Source organism: Lepidochelys olivacea (genome assembly GCF_965140295.1).
Source record: "Lepidochelys olivacea isolate rLepOli2 genome assembly, chromosome: 2".
NCBI classification, from domain to species: Eukaryota; Metazoa; Chordata; order Testudines; family Cheloniidae; genus Lepidochelys; species Lepidochelys olivacea.
The window spans coordinates 261,941,698-261,961,694 of record NC_140412.1 but is presented as its reverse complement, the minus strand read 5'-3'; the positions used below and the strand labels follow the sequence as shown (position 1 = coordinate 261,961,694).

Genomic DNA, 19,997 nt, shown 5'->3' with positions numbered 1-19,997 from the left:
CACCATGATGAGAAGAGAATTAGGCCTTGTAGGTTTGGGCTGTTATGAATGCTGGCCTGGGTTTCTCTTACATGACTGTACCCAAGATGGTGGCCAGAGCTAGCAGGCCCTTTGGCTGATTGGACCAACATAAAGATGAGTTTAGAAACTGAAATAAAAATAGAATGGCCTCCTTAGTCAACTGCATGAATGGGGCTGACGGTCCTTCATTCATTACTAGAACAAATCAATCACATATTTATAATGAGCTTCTTGCCCAATATTTTTGTCAAGTGAAAGCTTTTAAAATAATCAAGGGACTAGAAAACCTCGGAAGTTCCTGACTCTAATTTCCACAAGAGAAAGCCAAGTTGTGACACTGATTAACTCTTGCTGGTACCGGTAGAATTAGAACTTATGGTAGAATGGCCAAAGAAATACAAGACTGAGGTTCTAATGGGGAAGATGGTCAAGACCTTAAGGATGGGTCTCTACATAATCCGTGTCTTTTCCTTTGGTCTCTCATTCTCCCTCTTGCCTTTATTATTATCAATTATTTACAATACAGTAATGCCCAGCAAGGATCAGGGGCCCTCGGCGCTAGATGTTGTACAAACACTTATTACAAAGACAAGCCCTGCCTCAAATTAGCACAATCTAGTTTCCTGTTTCTCATTCACTGGATCAAAGCAGCAGGAAGGGGAAAAAAAAACAAATGGTTCGGAACCCGTGAGGACATGTACAATGTGTTATTCTCCCTGGGTTCCAGTGCACCCTTACAATCTGTCTGGAGTCAGGGATGGTCGGGAGCTGTGCGGTCCAGCGACCACACAGCAGCGCAAAATGCAACTCGGACTCCCAGCTCCTCCATTGTGCTGGGGAAGGAGGAAGTTGCTTCACCCACTGTGGCAAAGCAGCTTGCTCCCTGCGTTGTGCACCTGACCAGTGACTCTGGCCCGCGAATGGGAAGACGACAAAGCTAGGGCCTCCTTCATTCCCTGCTCTCTCCATCCATCCCCGTCCATTGGCTCATGGCGAATAGCCCCTCTTCTTCCTCACCCCAAGAGCGGGCGTGGCAAATTGAGCAGGGGAGCAAGAGCGGTGACAATCCAGCCCCTTCTTTTCTGTAGGTGCTTGTGGCCTCATGTGTGCTTCACCCGCAAAAGTCACCTGTGATAACTCGGAAAACGCCCCCTCGCTTAACCCAGGCACTGAAACAGGAATTGGCACACAGGGCAGTCACCTTTTTTTTAAACAATGGTCAATGTTTTGATCATTAGGGACTCCGTTAATTAAGGGCTCTGGTCTGAGCCTGTTTCTTTGTCTCTCACTGGTCGTTTCTATAGCCTCGCAGTGATTCCAGTGAAGTGAACCTCGAAGTGCTAGCATGAGATTGAAAGGAAATTGGCAACCGCGCCATGTCCTCCTCTCCACCCCCCCCTTCACTTTGCTGGGTTTGTCCTCCTGATGTTATTTATGAGATCTCTCTCTCTCTCTTTCCGTCCTTCTCCTGACAGACACGGACTGTGCCTGTGGGTTTGTTACTGTTACTCAGGAAATCAGCAGTGGTGTAATTCGATGTTATTAGAACCATAGGGTTAGAAAAGACCGCAAGGGTCAACTAGTCTAATCCCCTGCCAAGAGGCAGGTTTTGTTGTGTCTAACAAACCCTGCTTGTTCAAATCAAATTTGTTGCATGCAGGATTTGTTGTGTGGGATATTCCACACCGGAGACCCTGGAAAGGCAGCGGGGACTTTCTTGATGTAGCCTGAAGAAGGGGGGATATTCTGAGCGGCGAAATTATCACCTCCGCTGAGCCCGTTCTATTCAGGATGTCATATCAGGCTCAGCAGACTCACACAGGCCCCCTCCACCGAGCGCAGATACAGCCAAATGTGTCCATTAAGCATGGAAGGGGGAAGTGAAGGCAAGGCAGCGCAACCCCCTCCTTCCTGAGTCGATGGGAGCAGTTTGGTCAGTGTTGTGCAGGGTTTGGGGGTTCAGAGCGGATCGGGGCAGCTCGACCCGGCATCATCTTGGGGAAATCGCTGCTCTGTATTTGCAGTGGATTTCTGCTCCGTGCTAATGATGCTCCCTGCAACAGTGACTCCCCAACCATGGCTGCGCCCCATCCGATTTGCAGAGAAGGGCAGGGCAGCAAGGGCAGGCCGACCAATGAGAGCATGGCTGTAGAGCGAGGCGAGGTACAAATGGCTCTAAGGGGCTGGGGAGACAGGAGTTACTGCACCCCTTGAAAAGGGGCAGCTTTCTTCCCCCTTTGCCAGTGAGCAGGAAATCTCTGCACCTCTCAATCACTTGCTAATGGGAGGGGGGGGAGGAGTATCCAGAGCAGGGGTTGTGCGCCACAACAGACCCAAGATCCAGGATTTGCCAAACAAGTGGGCGCGTGAGGGCCTCACTCCTCCCTCCTCCTTACTCAGTTGATTAAAACGAGGGCAGAGTGCAGCTCATTGATTTCACAGAGCTAGATTCTTGCTAGTTTTAAAGTGCGGTCAGATTATTTTTAAAATATAACATGTATTTTCCGCCCAGACTTCACAACGACCAAACAGATTTGGCTCCGAATTAACTCATGGGTGGGGAGAATGTGAACGTGAAGTGTTCAAACCCAGTGACCATTTCAGAAGACAAGAGAACACATGAAAACAGGAGCCCACTAGAATATTAAAGGGCCCAACCCTTACGTCCTTATTCGGTTTTAACTCCACGCTGAACTCGTCTATATGGACAGATAACACGTGGCATTCTACAGCCTGACACACAGACACTGCCAGTGGGCACGCACAGACACTCCCACGTTAGTGAGCTTTGACCTATTCCTGTTTCAAAGTGGAGTAGGTCACAGTGCACAATGAGTGTGTGGTAACAGGGTCCACAGGGCTAGTTAGCGCATGGCCGGCTACTGCACTGTAGCTTTACATCCCAGACTGCCGCGCACTAACTGTCCATATAGACAAGCCCCCTGGCAGAGTCCAAACTCAGTCATCCAAGTCAGTTCGGCCTGGGAAAAGGCCAAGTAAACACCGAGGAAAAGTTCTGAGATTGTTTTTCTTTTCAAACAAAACCTAACACTGGGACCGAAGTTATCTCCCGCTGTCCTGGCAAAGGCTAAATGTAAGCAGTTTGGGCCAGCTTTACAAAGGTAAAGCACCTAAGTGTGTGAGGCACCTAACTCCCATGGGCTTTCAGTGAGAGTTAGGTGCCTTACACACTTAGGGTGCTTTTGAAAATCCCACTGGCCCTGTCTTCATCGTTGTACACCTGGCTCTTGGATGATGATCCCGCATGAATTCAATAGGTGTTTGACTATTAATGACTTCAATGCATAATCGCGTTGGATTTTGACCCGCTTTTCTGGTTTTGATTTAATTAAGTATTCAGGGTGCTGATCAAGCGAGTCACCCATATCTTGTCAGGTGTCTCTCCTTATTTAGCCCTCAGCTTCTCCACACAGTCTATAATCTCCTGTTCTCCAGGGAGCTACAGAAACATTTGCTTTAGCGAACACAAGCCACCCCTAAACCTAAGCTAATGTCTGTTCTAAAAATTATAGGGACAGGTTTCTTTACAGTTTCTTGAGTAAGATCTTGCTGAACTAACAGAAATACCTGTTCACATTCTTAAAATAGAAGATCAGAGGGTGCATTCTTCGCAGTTGGGCTGTATATAGCTTGCCTTCCTTTGTAAAGAGGAATTGCTGTCTGGAGTGAACCAACTAGTCTTTCTGGAACTCAAAAAGTTGAAGAGAAACTATGTACCCTCGACCACATCCTCACCTCATGTAAAACTGCATAGTTCCATTGTCTTTTAGCTGTGGATCTAGTCCTCTATCTATCTATCTATCTATCTGCCTTTCTGTCTCCATCTAACCTGGATGTCTAATCTGCCAATTCCCATAGCATCTAGGTGCCACATTAATGAAGCTGATCTAAGTCCTGCTCTTTTAAAAAACAACCCAAAATTTCAGCTCAATTCTTCTGCCAGGTTAGTGGCTTTGGTGATTGGGTTTCACACAGTGGCTTCCAGAAAAAGAGAGACAGAGAAAGACAAAAACAACGTGCGTAGGGTGGAATGTTGAAGTGGGGGTGTCTGTAAGTACCTAAACAAGGAACAGAAATTTGATAATAAAGGCATCTTCAATCTAGCAGTCAGAGGTATAACAAGCTCCAATGGGTGGAAGTTGAGCTCAGCAAACTCAGACTGGAAATATTTAACAGTGAGTATAATTAACCACCGGAACAATTTACCAAGGAGTGTGGTGGTGTGGTTCTCTAATCCTGGCAATTTTAAAACAAAGACTGGATATTCTTCTAGAAGATCTGTGCTCCAGTTCAAAGAGAAATTAACTTCAGGGAAGTTCTATGGCCTGTATTATACAGGAAGCCAGACTAGGTGATCACTATGGTCACCTTCAGGTCTTAGAGTCTATGAATCTAGCAGGTTCAGGCCCAGATTCAGCAAGGTGCTTCAGCATATGTGTAACCCACACACCTCTTGGGTGTGGTGCATCTAATGGCACTGAGACCACTTAGAGAGAGATATAAAATGAGTCTGCTCTACAGCCTTAGCTAACAGCCAGTTGGCTTTAGCTCATGGACTAAGCTCCAGAGGTCCCCAGTTCAATCCTGCCCACCAACGACTGGGGTCTGTTGATGTTACATATGCACATCTTCAAACATGCGAGTAACCCCACTGAGATGACTCAGAGGCTTAAAATTACATGCAGGCTTAAATAACGAGAAAAACTGGGGCCTAGGAGAAAAAAGCGTGTTCACTTGCAGCGTCTAAAGGAACTAGAATTTGAGTAGCTTAGGCAATAAGTTGTGGGTTTACTCAGTCATTATTCATAGATTTCAGGGCCAGAAGGGACCACTGTGGTCACCTGCTCTGACCTCCTGTATAACACAGCCTGTAGGACTCCCCACTCCAAGTAATTTCGAGATCAGATCTTTCGATTTCTTCACTGACCACCCAACGCCACTGAAGAAAGCAAGCCTTCCGCCGTGCTAGTTCTTCCCCTGGGAAACCCAGCTGAGAATCCCTGGACAGCAAAGCCCGCTACTAAAGGTCAAGCCTCCTGTTTCTGTGTGTGCCAGGAGAGCTCATCACCGTTGTCTTTAGTGATGTGCTTAATTGCTTTGGCCGGCGGGCAAAGAAACGTTTGTAAAGCTTTTCATTATTGAATCTTCTTCACGCAGGACAAAGGGTCTGCGCTCCTTTACACAAGCGCTGCAAGCCATGGTCAATTTCGCCTGCAACATTTACTTATGACAATAAGCCTTGTTTGCCAAGTCATGAGTGCACTGGGGTGCATTGAGCTGGGAATACTTTTCTCTTCCCCACCCTCCAAAATTCTTTTAACCTTAGCAACAGCTATTGTCACGTGGGGAAAAGACCAACAAACCAGCGCCCCGGCAGCTTCGCAACAACACACATGGAAAGCCATTTGCCTCTCACCACTGGTTTTCTTAACTATCTGGTTCTACTAGATGAGAAGCTTTCAGTTTGGTTAATGCTGTAATTTTGAGGTTTCCTGCTGTTGGCTAAATAATCAACACAACCCCACTGCAGCAAACCAAATGGGCTTTTAAAAAATGGCATACGCATCTAAAGGGTCGTTCACACTTCTTGCAGAATTTGGATTTGTTTATGCTGAGGCTAGTGGGCCCTAAAGACGTCCTGTTTTCATGGGTGTACGAACTGCCAGTTTAGTAATGCCCAGGGACTGAACCTTCAGAGCTAGGATCTACATCTTGAGACAGGATGAAGGCCCAGAGCCCTCAAGGTATTCAGGCACCTAAATGCCATTAAAATCAACAGGAATTAGTCATTACTTTTGAGGATTGGGGCCTAATTCCGACTCAGGTAACGTGCTGAACAGTGAGTTGCCCTGGGAGTTAGGTCTGCTGAGTACAGGGCTTTGGAGGGGCTGATTTTCAATATAATTTACATTAAAAATAGTTTTTTCCACTTTTCCCCCCCCAAGAATCAGAGTTTACAACTGGGTGAACAGTGGGAAAATACGTTCACCGAATCCAAATCCCCCCATCCTTCCAATAGTACTTGTACCCCTTTTGATTTGATTCTCCACAAGGTGGCCAGAGGAACGTTTGGAAAGAACTTTTTATCCATGTAGGTTGGGTGGTTATTTGCGTGTGAACTTTCTTGCCGGGGGTTGCACAAGAAGTGGTGGCAGGACGGGTGCAGAATTTGCAACAGGAAGGTGCAGTCCAGTAGAGCAAGAAGAATTATGCTCCACATGTCTTTAAAATATTGGTGGACCATCTAGCCATTCACTTGGTTGTGCTGAGCATTGACTTTACTCCGGATAAAACACCCAACAGCAATAGCCAAGGGATTGGGGTGAAAAGTTGGTGCACTAGCAGGTGCAACGATCTTCTCTCGTGGTTCATTCACATTTGTAAAGGCGCCAAGCTAAGAGCTCAGCAGGCTAACGTCCTTCCTTTAGCTGCAGAATGGTTATCGGAGGGGTAGCTGCAATGGAAGCTTTCCATCAACGGGCCTCAGTCATGACCTAGAGGGAACCCTCTTAGGGGTGAGAGGTTAGTTCAATCTCCATGGCTCATTGACTTCTTGGCTTCTTTTCCAATTAACATTGGCAGCTATTTGTGGCACAAGTCTCTGGCCAGTTATTTATTACTGTTGATATATCACTCTAATCACTCACGGTGCTTTACAATAAACCCCCCGCCCTGAAGAGCCTGGAGCACTGAGGCAGAAATAGGTAACAACCTAGGGAACAAACAGAAAGAGCAACGTGGTCATGACATCTGTAATGAGTCATGGAACAGATGGGTCTCAGGGTGGTCTGGGAGGGAGATTGCTTGGCAAATATTAATTGAGAGGCTGTTCCAAGCGTGAAAGAAGCCATGGAGCTAGGGTGGACAATGGAAGCAGTGGGTGGGTGGACCATTTTCATGGTCACAGTGTTTAAGACCAGAAGGGACCCCTAGATCTATATCACAAGCCACAAACACCATGCAGCAACCACACACTAAACCCAACAATGGAAATGAGACCAAAGTAAATGAGACCTACAGAAGACTAGACTATTAAGTGCCACAGGCAGAGAATAGGAGCTGCTTTCCTCTGCTCCAGGGCGGTTGGCCAGTAAACTATTTTTCAGTAGCCTGATTTTGTAAGGTATAGAAGATCCCAAACTCTTCTCATCATTTATCACCCCAGCTTCATCATCGCAGCTGAGAGACCGAGGCACTGACAATTAAAAAGCAACATCTGCTGAGTGAGGAATTTCTGCTGCAATCTCTTTCTCAACGTTAGGCTGAAGCCAGCGGGTTTTTTGCTTCCTTTCCAATACAGCGCAACAACAACTAAAAGCTTCCCCCAGCATTTTCCTGCCTGCCTTTCCGTGTTCATTATTTTGTTCCCCAATTAAGGGGGCTGAACCAAACCAGCTGGCATCCGAAAACGTCAGCTGGTCGCTGCTACTTACTGAGCTCGCAGAGCAGTGGTCAGACTCGCCGCTCTCAAAGAGGATGAAGTCCTTTATGAAAACTGCAATGGCTCTCATGATGAAAGACATGAAGAGATGCATGTGGATGTAATTTCGAGTGCAGTGCAGTTTTCTGTTGTGGGGTGGGAGAGAGAGAAAAATAGCATTTTTAAACATCAGGACTTCATCTCAATACATTACTCTTCTGGCCAGAATGTGTTGTGAAAAACTTCTGCTTTATCCAGAATATTTCTGATTTGAGTGTTTTGCCAAAAAGTTGACATTGTCAGCAGGATAAACTCCATTTTCTGAACAGCTCAAGCCAAAATTAATAAATATTTGCATACTTTATACAGCAATGTGGCTTATATTTTAACTTTAAAAGATATAAGTTAGGGTAACTGACATTAAGAGCAACACTGGGCTTATTCCATCCCATAGGCTTTAGCAGATTATGACGATCTATCTGGATCAAGGAACTCTGGGGTTTTCAAGTGACATTTCCCAGCAATTAAAAGCAAGAGGTCTAATATCCTGGAGATGCGCAAGTTTTACAGGCATAAATAACATAATGGGCCTGATTCTCAGTCACTCTGTTCCTGCGCTGGGGCTGGGATGACGTGAGTGTGGGGCAAAGATCATTCTCCATATGCTGGAGCCGTGAAGGTATCTGTCCAGCCCAGGTGTAAGTTACATCAGCCTCAGGGCTGCTCTAATTTATGCCCTGCTTCTTCCAGCTCCTTGTAGGCTCTAGTGCAGTGCGGTGTGGCCACAGTCACAATCCACCCCCAAAGCAGGGGGCTGGGAGCAGTGGTGGCGTAGAGCCCCTGTACCCATTCTGGGCTTGTCAGGGAGGCATTGTGAGTGGCGGTATTCTCCAGGGGTTGTTTCTGCTTGCTTTAATGTCATTTTGTGCTGCCGCAGATGCATAAACAGGTCTTAGTTTAACTAAGAATCAGGACTAATCAACCAACCTTAAACAAACCTCTTAAGGAACATCTGTTAAGATCAGATGGATCGTTGCAGGGCATACCTTGCCATACACTTCTGTCATACACTTGTCTTCTAGTACTGTGCAAGGTCAACTGGAGCCGGTGGACAGACTACTCTGGAGCATTAAAATATCTCATTTCATACAAGGAGTCTCTTAGCTTGTGGAATACTCTCCCTAGGGAAATGGTGGAAGCCCTGTTGCTTGGTACAAGATTGGGGAAAAGCATTAGAACTAGATACCCTTCTGCATTGGCTTTAGGGGATGGACTACAGAATCTAGCAAGTCTTTTTCATCTCCAGGTTGTTTGGTTCTCCGCTATTCTCTCTATTCAGTAAAAGCTCATTGGACATCGCAAGCCTCTAAGATCTCTGCCCATTGTCCTACGGGAAACAGCTGCAAATCAGACACCAAAACTAGCCCTTGGGCTTCCAAAAGCAGCCCCCAGCCTTGAGTCCTCCACGGTAGGCATATTGCACCATCACCATAATATTGCGTGGTTGCTCTATATCCAGCGGTTAAAGTAGGTCAGAAGACGCTGGAGGACAGATCTGCCTGTTTCTAAGGCACAGGTGGCATTCTGCTTAACTGAGCTATGTGGTGCCCAAGATTGGGCTTGCATGTCCCAATGCCAATGGCGCAGTTCAAATGCCACACAGATGAGTCACCCCAAAATGTGTGACTGCGTCCTTCTTGGAGAAAACTTCAACCATATGTGTCCCTCCACTGCCACCAGCCACCCTTGCTCTGGAAAGGGGTTGCCGGGCATTCCAAATGCAAGGCACTCGCAGCCTATAGCCAAGAATCTGCTCAGGTCCTCGGAATTAAACAATCTGTTTCCCCACCCCTGCACATTCCCTTCCCCTCCATGCCCAGGTTCTCACCTGAAGAGGCACAAAATAATCATAGCTGCAGTGAGAGCAATGAGAGATAAACTATATCCGATGGTGTAACCGGTCTTCACTGTGTCATAGAACGTCGGCTGCCAACATAGAGAAAAGAGGCAATGATTAGGTCTTTTAGGAGCCATCAAAGATTCCTCCTTAATAAACACTTCATACAATATCCCTCACTAATTCCTAGCTTACCATAGTGAAAACACCCTTTTCAGGTGTAAAATGGCAGAAGGCATGATCTAAAACCCATTGAAGCAAATGGAAACAATGGCATTGACCCCAAGAGGTCTTTGATCAGGCCCTATTTATGCAGTGATTTGACAAGGAAAAGGACCCTACAGAATGCAGTATTTATTTATTTAACCATAGAAGTGGCTACATGGTGATATTAATGCAGAAGGGGAATGCTGCACACTTAGTAATACAGGGCATTGGCAACAGATCACTTTGGTTCATCCACTAACACAGGGTGTGAGATGGTTTCATTTAATCAACACAGTCTGGGGATAGAGCTGGGATGAAAATGGGTTTTATTTCTACAGAAAAAAGACTGACTTTTTGGCAAAAAATCAAACCCCAAAATACGTTGGCTGAAAACACAAATATTTTGATTCAGAAATGCTCGTGTGGTGCTTCATTGGAGTTGTAGTTTGGTTGCTTCATGTTTCCATTCTCCTCTAGAGGCTGGGCTCCCCAAATGTACTACATTTTCCATGATGCACCACCGTCTCCCCTCCTGGAGAGGGGAGGTGGCACATCCTGGGAGTCTCTGATCCTGGGGCATAATGGAAGATGTTGGCCAGGTAAGGAGATGTGTCGGCATTCTAGCCCCCGACTCTACAGATCGGGAAACTAAGACAGAGTTAACATGATCTACCCCAGGCCACAGAGGGAATTGGGAACTTGGCTGAGTCCTGTGCTTGGGTCACTAAACCATTACTCAGACTAAAAGAGAAAGGGATTATGTTCTGTTAATAAAAGCTAGGGATTGCACGTCAGGACTCCGGGGTTCTGACTCTAGCTCTGCCATTGACTCTCTGTTGGATGTTAGGCAATTTGTTTAATCTCTCCATGTCTCCAGTTCCTTAGGAACACCACCACTTATATCACAGGGGGGTTGTGAGATTAATTAGCGTGGACCAGATTCTGATCTCTATTATGCCAGGGTAATTGCAGAGATAACTACATTGACTTCAACTGAGTAACTTCCACATTTACCCCAGTGTAACTGAGATCAGAGCGAGTCCATTGATGTTTGTAAAGAGCCCGGAGGACATCAGATGAAATGTGATATAACGCAGTGTTAGTAGTATTAACTCTATGAGCACCATTGCTCTGAAAATGCATTCAGCAATTGTAGCGATTCTGTAGAACACCAGGGGACTGATTTGCTCTACATTTGTAGGCCACATTTACACACACATTCAAGGCAGTTAACAGTTTGCACACTTAGGCCTTTATCCAATAGTGAGCGTGATTAATCACTGGAACAATTCACCAAGGGTTATGGTGGATTCTCCATCATTGGCAATTTTTAGATCAAGACTGGATTTTTTTTTAAATAGATGCTCTGGTTCAAAAGGAATTATTTTGGGGAAGTTTTATGGCCTGTGTGATACGGGAGGTCAGACTAGATCAGGGGTCTCAAACTCAAATGACCATGAGGGCCACATGAGGACTAGTACATTGGCCTGAGGGCTGCACCACTGACCACCCCTCACCCCCCGCTGGCTGCCCTGGCCACGCCCCCACTCCACTCCTTCTGTGAGGCCCCGCCCCGCCTCTTCCCACCTCTTCTCTGCCCCCATTCCAACCCCTTCCCTGGGCTGCCAGAGTTCAGGAACAAAGTCTTCCAAAAAGCGCTTATGCATATTTCATACTTTTCATGTTGTTTTTGAGTTGTGCTTAGTAGACATTAAAAATTCAGGAGATGTTCAAGCCTGGATGACATCACCCTAGGGTGGACCTCACATCTCACTGGCTGATACACTCCGTCTTCCTCCCTCTTTCGAATCCTCCCTCTCCCTGCCCCCAAAAGTGATAACTAACTCAACAAATCACTTCTATTCATCTTCACAGTTGGGTAACGTACAGCATATTAGCGGCTAAGCCGCATTTGGGCTCAAGCGGCATCACAAAGCAGTGTGAGTCAAAAGAAAATAATTAAGAGCGAATTAAAAGAACACAATGTGTGTTCTCTTGGTAACGAAACATTTATGCAATGCTGCAATCCTTTGGGTCTTCAAAGCCGGTAACAGGAATTCCCAAATCCCCTTGTGGTCAGAACACAAACTAGAGTTCTTAAAGGAGGCCTTTCGCATTCCTGAGCCGTAACAATGGGTTTCCAAACTTGGAGCCCGGGCCTTAAGTTTTGATCCTAGAAACAAGACACTTGAAGAGGTGAAGCTGTGGTGGGCCCCAGCAGCTGACTAAAGCTCCCTCTTCAATAGGGCACTGATGTTCTTTGTGCAAGTCTCCTTTAGCGTTTTCTGTCGGATTTGGCCGTTATTAAGGCTCGCTAAGCCCTCTTGAGATTTTCCATGTAATCACTTGATTCTCTCAGTAATGTGGGAGTACTGGGAGAGACTTAGGAGCCATAAGGGCTAGATACAAGTGTCTGTTAATATAGAGATACTTTTATTACTAGGCCTCCTGTTGCCTAGCAATCACTTATGCTGACACAGGCAGTAATGCAGGGAAAGACATGCATACAGTGGAGCTGTGTTTATGGGAGACAAAAGCATGGATCCAGTCACGTCTCACGCTTCACTAGTACAGCCTACCGGCCGACTCCAAAGCTAAGATTTTCAAAGTTGACTAGGGGATTTAGGCACACAGCTCCCATGAATTTCAATGGGAGTTAGGCGGCTAAATTTCCTAGTCAGCTTTGAAAATCTCAATCCAGGTCTCCTTGTGTCAGCTGGCTATGATTGGGAACCCTCTTAGGGGTGAGAGGTTAGTTCAATCTCCATGGCCCATTGACTTCTTGGCTTCTTTTCCCATTAACATCGGCAGCTATTTGTGGCACAAGTCTCTGGCCAGTTATTTATTACTGTTGATATATCACTCTAATCACTCACGGTGCTTTACAATAAACCCCCCGCCCTGAAGAGCCTGGAGCACCGAGGCAGAAATGGGTAACGACCCAGGGAACAGACAGACAGAGCCATGTGGTCATGACATCCGTGACCAAGTTCCAGTGAGGGACCAAGTTCAACCCTCTGGCTAAATGCTGCGCATGGAAGTCTGCTATACATTACGTGACCACCCCCATTTTTAATACAGAGGTGGGGCATGTAGAGACCGTATGTCCCAACATATAACGTGCAATGCTCCATCTTGTTCTGTTACCGATATCATTCCTATGTTATATATATATATACATGGACACGCACATTTATATTAATGATATCTACACCATTAATTACGCACACAGAAACACTCCTAAACACTTGACAGTTTTCTTAGAAAACTGAATAACGTTACTTGAGTATTTGCCATGCCCCAGGTATTCCCTACAGCTTTCTAGATTCTCAGCGTCACTCCACTGATGCGAATAGACCTGTGCCAATGTACCCCTTCAGCAGACCCTGTAACTATAGGACATTTAGGTAACACTGCAAATACTGAGGTCACCGTATCTACTTAATGAAGGTAAAGCTGGCAAGTGGACTCTGTCTAGAGGGTGACCATAGTTTGCCAAGAACTTTGGAAATTCTTTAGGCGGAAAAGGCATTATGGCTGAAAATGTTCAAACTTGGATATCTAAAGTGAGGCAGCTATATCTATCCATAAGCAGATGCCTTATTTCCAGAGGTGCTGAGTACCTGCAACTCCCATTGAAGTCAATGGGTTTTTGCAGGTGCTTAACACCTGGCTCTTTGGTGTCAATGCTGACTAGCAGGAATGCTTGAGCTCTATTTCCAGGTGAACTCGGTCAGAAAGACAATGACTTAATGATTTAATTGGGGATTGGTCCTGCTTTGAGCAGGGGGTTGGACTAGATGACCTCCTGAGGTCCCTTCCAACCCTGATATTCTATGATTCTATGACTTTCTTGTTAGACCTTGAGGATCAGGGGGCGAAAGGGAAAAAAGAGGTGAAGCGGTCAGGGGATTGAGGAAAGAGCCATATTGAATTCTACTCATCAGGGCTTTACAGACCTCTACTCCTGGAGTGCTGTTGGTATCGTACCCACAAGCTGCTGCATAGGGGGCAGGATACATGTCTGCCCAGCCTTGGCTTGTGCAGTTCCTGGTCACATTACCTAGAAGGAAAAGAGCAGGATGATTAAACAATGGGCACATTGATTCGATGTTCAAAAAACCAGGCATCACTTGCAGATTTAAATTCCAGATCATGAATTTTACAACACTCAGGGCCAAATCCCGACCTCCTTAGTTATTATTTAGTACTGGTATTATAATAGCGCCTGTAGACCGGGCCCCATTGTGCAAGGCACTGTACAGACACATAGTTTGCGACAGTCCCTGCCCCGGGAGCGTTTCTCCATCTAAACAGACAAGAGAAGCATTATTGTCCCCATATTACAGGTGAGGCGCTAAAGGAGGAGAACTATGAAATCACTTGCCCAAGGTGACAGTTACACAAGAGGTTTGTGGCATTGCACCCAGCTTCCCCGTGTCTCTTTCAGGGCCTCACCCCCACACCCAGCCTCTCTGTTCTACTCAAGCAAAAGCCATTGAAGTCAATGGGAGTGTTGTTTGAGTGAGGACTAAGGACCTCCGATTTGGCTGTAGGAAAACAACAGATGTCCACAGGCTGTCCCGCATGCCATGTGGCGCCGACTTCCCCTCTTTCCCGTGGGTGCTCGACCACCCCCTCTGCCCCCAGCCCTGCCCCCACTCCACCCCTTCCACGAGGCCCCTCCCCTGCCTCGTCTCTTCCCACCCCTTCCCCAAAGTCCCCGCCCCAACTCCGCCCCCTCCCTGCCAATATTCCAACTCCTTCCCCAAATCCCTGCCCCGGTCCCGCCTCCTCCCCTGAGCGTGCCACGTTCCCGCTTCTCCCCCGAGCCCGGAGCTTGCCAACAGCTGTTTGGCGGCAGCTGGGGGGGAAGCGTTGGGAGGTAGGCAGAGGAGCGCGGATGTGGCGTGCTCACGGGTGGAGGAGGAGGAGGAGGAGGAGGTGGGGTGGTGGGGAGGGGAGCTTGGCAGCCCTGGAGCACGCACGGAGTCAACGCCTACACCGCATACTTTAACACGTGTTCTGGAGGAGTAAGAATTCTTGGCCCTCCTAGCACTGGCAAACCAACTAACCTGTGTATGACCCACAACAACTTAACAAGAAGCATTGCAGTTGTAATCAAGACAATCCACTTATGTGTGGGTATCAATGAATTGTTAATTAGGCTAGCAAACCCCAACTCATTCACTTTGCATTGATAAGAAGCAAAGAATAGTAGCTAAGTGTATTTGTCTGTGTTTACCTATATTTACCAATCTAATCAAATTAGCTTTTAGATGCTAAATCCTTTTCATGTCTTAATTGCTTATTTCGTTCGGTGGCTTGCTTGGGTCATTTCTCCACACCTTCGAGTTTCTAATTTCTCGTTCGTTTGTTATTCTTCATTACCATCGAACAATAACATCTGGCTCTCAGACAATGCTTCCCATTAAAAGGATCTTAGAGCACTATACTGAGAAATCTTTTTTTCCATTTTAACAGAGGGAAACTGAGGCAGAGTGGCACTCTCTAGCACAATGGAGCTGCAAGCTAAGACGGGGCCTTAAGTGGATACTGTAATACAAATACACTGTAAATTTAGTAAATAAAGAAAGAACTAATGAGGCAACTGGGGAATGTGGCATACTTATTCAACTCTGGTTTTCCCTCCGCACAGTGACCTGTGGCTCACCACACTCAGTTCACGTTCACACTTCTGAGCTAAGCTTTTATCAAGCTTTGCCTACTAGTATGCACACAGGAGGCCTGAATGCAGGGCTTTTACTTCCGGAGAAGCTCTCAGATGTAGGCTGGAGGTGAACATGTAAAAGAAAAGTTTATTTTTATCACTTTGTTCTGGTGCTGGAAGTGCAAGTGCATTGATGTTGTTGTGATGAGAAGCGAAAAGAACAAAGTGGTCTGCAAGAAGCTGCTGCTGCTTGGAGGTGAGCCTCTGAGTCAGACATCGGACTCTGAGGTCTTGGTATAGATGTTGAAGGCCAAAATTTCTCTCTCTTCGTTTACAGGATTCTTAGACATTTTCTCTACATCCTTTTGTAGTTCACATGTTTTTGGAATTCACAAAGCCAAGAACGTAATCCCTCGAGAATCTAAGCTCCCTTTTTCTGTAATGGCAACTTGGGTTGCAAAAGAAATACACAATTTTAGGGACCTAGGTCTGGAGGCGGATTAAGCTTTTGTGGGGCTGTGGGCCAGAGCAAGTGGAGGTCCCCCCCCTCCCCCTGTGTGCCTGTTGGGAAGTGGGGTCGGGGCACAAGGGTTTCCCCTGCTCCCCAGCAGGAGCGCTGGGCGGAAAGAGCAGATCGGGGTACAGGGGCACGCATTTTTCAGGGGTGCCCCAATTGGACAGGGCCTCTGGGCATGGGCCCCATTAGCTCAGTGGCTAATCTGCCACTACCCAGGTCCTATCTCACGTCTGTAGTCCTGCAGACTAAAGGCGATGGACAAAGTCAGTCCCTGAAGTAGACACCAATTCAAACCAATATTTGCTAGGAGGGTGACCTTATAGCAATGGATTTTTGGGTCTTCTAAAGATTCAAAATTGAGGTTCAGTTTGGATAAAGAACCCCAAAATCTCAATGTTTATCCTTAACTTCACCCCAGGAGAGGAAGAATGGTCTGGTGGTTAAAGCACTGGACTGGAATTTAGGAGGTCTGGGCGGACTTTCTATGTGGCCAATTCATCTGTCTGTGCCTCAGTTCCCCACCCTCTGTACACCCACCCTCTGTTTAGTTACATTGTAAACTATTCAGGGCAGGGATTAATCTGTTTATACAGTGCCTCACCCAATGGGGCTCTGGTATGGGTTAGTGTCACCCCTGGTGCCAGGGTAATTCAAGTATTACCAATAGTGGCAAACTAACGGAACTTCATCTCTCATAAGGAGAGGTTGAGGTTTCCGGTATGTCTGGCCTCACTGGACCACAACATCTCTTGCAATAGTTCAGCTTCCTATCTTGGCCAGAGTCACAAAATGCAAATACAGCACAGACATAAGTACCATAAGATTATTGGCAGTGCTTATTTTTGCAATGCAGAAGCACCTACGACCCCCCGTCACGGATGAGGACCCCACTGTCTTAGGTGCTGCACAAAACACAGAACAAAAAGCGGGTCACTGCCCCCAAAGAAAAGGAGGACTTGTGGCACCTTAGAGACTAACCAATTTATCTGAGCATGAGCTTTCGTGAGCTGTAGCTCACGAAAGCTCATGCTCAAATATATTGGTTAGTCTCTAAGGTGCCACAAGTCCTCCTTTTCTTTTTGCAAATACAAACTAACACAGCTGTTACTCTGAAACCTGCCCCCAAAGAGGTTGCAATCTAAGTATACGACAAGAGACAACAGATGGATACAGACCGATGGCGGAGCTCAAGGAAACCATGAGACAATATTGGTCAGCATTAGGGTGACCATATGTCCTGATTTTATAGGGACAGTCCCGATTTTTGGGTCTTTTTCTTATATAGGCTCCTATTACCCACCACTCCCTGTCCTGATTTTTCACATTTGCTGTCTGGTCACCCTAGTCAGTGTGTGGTCTCAACACACCAGCAGCCTAATTGTTGTCAAGTTTTTTGGTAGGCAAATGAGTTTTAAGAAGGGATTTGAAGGAGGACAATGTATTCTGCAAGCTTACATTAAGATGATAAAAAGGTCATAGAATAGGAATATTAGGCAGAAATGCAAGAGACCTATAGGCCTAGACCTATAAGTAGTAGCTTAAGCAGACAGCGTAAGTAGGAGGGCTAACAGCCTGAGCAGAAGTAAGTAGCTTCATAGAGTTCACCAAAGTACGTAAACTAACAGTGACCTTAAGTCGCAAGAAGGCATATGACTTTGTTTTGCAATAATTGTAAGTGCTGAAATTAAGGGGAAACTGCTGACAGGTGGTCACAAGAAGACAGTTTGTACCAATTTTAGGATATTTGTGGAGAAAAACATCAGCAGATGCCTAATTGCAGGTAGTTATGGGAACTGATTAATGTATATGTTCATGAGGGTAACTTAATGAATATACTAGGGTTTAGGATGAGGACACCCCATGCATATGCACACCAAGGCCTGCAAAATGCTCAGCCATGGGTTAAGCCTTTGGAGTTCTCTATCGGCATGCTGGATTCAGACTAGGATCTGTCCCTTTGAGTCCTCCCCAAGGATAGAATGAGTATACACATGTAATGGTGCAGGACATTATTACAGGATGATATTACTCCACCTTATTTGTTTGGATCTTTTTACTCATAGGACTGATCATAGGGATAATGACAATTTTCCAATTATGAAAGGCTTTCTCAGAGCCTGAATGGTGGTGTCACTTCTATGCCCCTGAGGGCTTCCAGGTATTTAGTCATCCTGAAAATACGGGGCCTGGTCTTGAGGCAAGAACCTACCAAATTTCAGAGTGTTACCTGCAAACCCTAAAGAATGGGAATAATCAATATTTAATTAAAAGGCCTGGCAACAACAAAGAGGTGATTTTGCAGATGTTTACCAAGTGCTCCTCCCATGCAGGAGAGGATGGAAGAACAACTAAAACAACGGAACATTTCAGGACTTTCCAAAAATGTTTGCCTCTGTTTTGGTTCTGTAGTGTGCAGAGGGGGTTCAAGACACAACTAGCTCTGAACTAATGCATGGGAATCAGTCTACAAAAAGACCAGAAGGACTTGTGGCACCTTAGAGACTAATACATTTATTAGAGTATAAGCTTTCGTGGGCTACAGCCCACTTCATCAGATGCACAGAATGGAACATATAGTAAGATATATATATACACATACAGATAAGTTGGAGGTTACCATACAAACTGCAAGAGGCTAATTAGTTAAGGTGAGCTATTATCAGCAGGAGAAAAAAACTTTTGTAATGATAATCAAGATGGCCCATTTAAGACAGTTGAATCATAGAATCACAGAATATCAGGGTTGGAAGAGACCTCAGGAGGTCATCTAGTCCAACCCCCTGCTCAAAAGCAGGACCAATCCCCAATTAAATCATCCCAGCCAGGGCTTTGTCAAGTCTGGCCTTAAAAAAGATTCCACCACCTCCCTAGGTAACACATTCCAGTGTTTCACCACCCTCCTAGTGAAAAAGTTTTTCCTAATATGCAACCTAAATCTCCCCCACTGCAACTTGAGACCATTACTCCTTGTTCTGTCATCTGCTACCACTGAGAACAGTCTAGAGCCATCCTCTTTGGAACCCCTTTTCAGGTAGTTGAAAGCAGCTATCAAATCCCCCCTCATTCTTCTCTTCCGTAGACTAAACATCCCCAGTTCCCTCAGCCTCTCCTCATAAGACATGTGTTCCGGTCCCCTAATCATTTTTGTTGCCCTCCGCTGGACACTTTTCACATCCTTCTTGTAGTCTGGGGCCCAAAACTGGACACAGTACTCAAGATGAGGCCTCACCAGTGTCTAATAGAGGGGAACGATCACGTCCCTCGATCTGCTGGCAATGCCCCTACTTATACATCCCAAAATGCCATTGGCCTTCTTGGCAACAAAGGTACACTGTTGACTCATATCCAGCTTCTCGTCCACTGTAACCCCTAGGTCCTTTACTGCAGAACTGCTGCCTAGCCATACGGTCCCTAGTCTGTAGCGGTGCATGGGATTCTTCCGTCCTAAGTGCAGGACTCTGCACTTGTCCTTGTTGAACCTCATCAGATTTCTTTTGGCCCAATCCTCCAATTTGTCTAGGTCCCTCTGTATCCTATCCCTACCCTCCAGCGTATCTACCTCTCCTCCTAGTTTAGTGTCATCTGCAAACTTGCTGAGGGTGCAATCCACACTATCCTCCAGATCATTTATGAAGATATTGAACAAAACCGGCCTCAGAACCGACCCTTGTGGCATTCCACTTGATACCGGCTGCCAACTAGACATGGAGCCATTGATCATTACCCATTGAACCCAACAATCTAGCCAGCTTTTTATCCACCTTATAGTCCATTCATCCAGCCCATACTACTTTAACTTGCTGGCAAGAATACTATGGGAGACTGTCAAAAGCTTTGCTAAAGTCAAGGAACAACACGTCCACCGCTTTCCCCTCATCCACAGAGCCAGTTATCTCGTCATAGAAGGCAATTAGATTAATCAGGCATGACTTGCCCTTGGTGAATCCATGCTGACTGTTCCTGATCACTTTCCTCTCCTCTAAGTGCTTCAGAATTGATTCCTTGAGGACCTGCTCCATGATTTTTCCAGGGACTGAGGTGAGGCTGACTGGCCTGTAGTTCCCAGGATCCTCCTCCTTCCCTTTTTTAAAGATGGGCACTACATTAGCCTTTTTCCAGTCGTCCGGGACTTCCCCCGATCGCCATGAGTTTTCAAAGATAATGGCCAATGGCTCTGCAATCACATTCGCCAACTCCTTTAGCACTCCCGGATGCAACGCATCCGGCCCCAAGGACTTGTGTA

General features: G+C 46.2%; 1 protein-coding gene across 1 annotated transcript in view; it reads right to left on the bottom strand.

Moving 5' to 3' along the window:
- LOC311516032 (vasoactive intestinal polypeptide receptor-like) overlaps positions 1–19,997 on the bottom strand; it is a 177,355-nt gene that overhangs the window by 37,376 nt on the left and 119,982 nt on the right. Inside the window, exons 4-6 of the mRNA XM_084619644.1 lie at positions 13,526–13,629; positions 9,351–9,448; positions 7,476–7,608 (exon numbers count right to left, since the gene is read on the bottom strand). Coding sequence (XP_084475770.1) covers positions 7,476–7,608; positions 9,351–9,448; positions 13,526–13,629 — 335 coding nt within the window. The remainder of the gene's footprint in view (positions 1–7,475; positions 7,609–9,350; positions 9,449–13,525; positions 13,630–19,997) is intronic.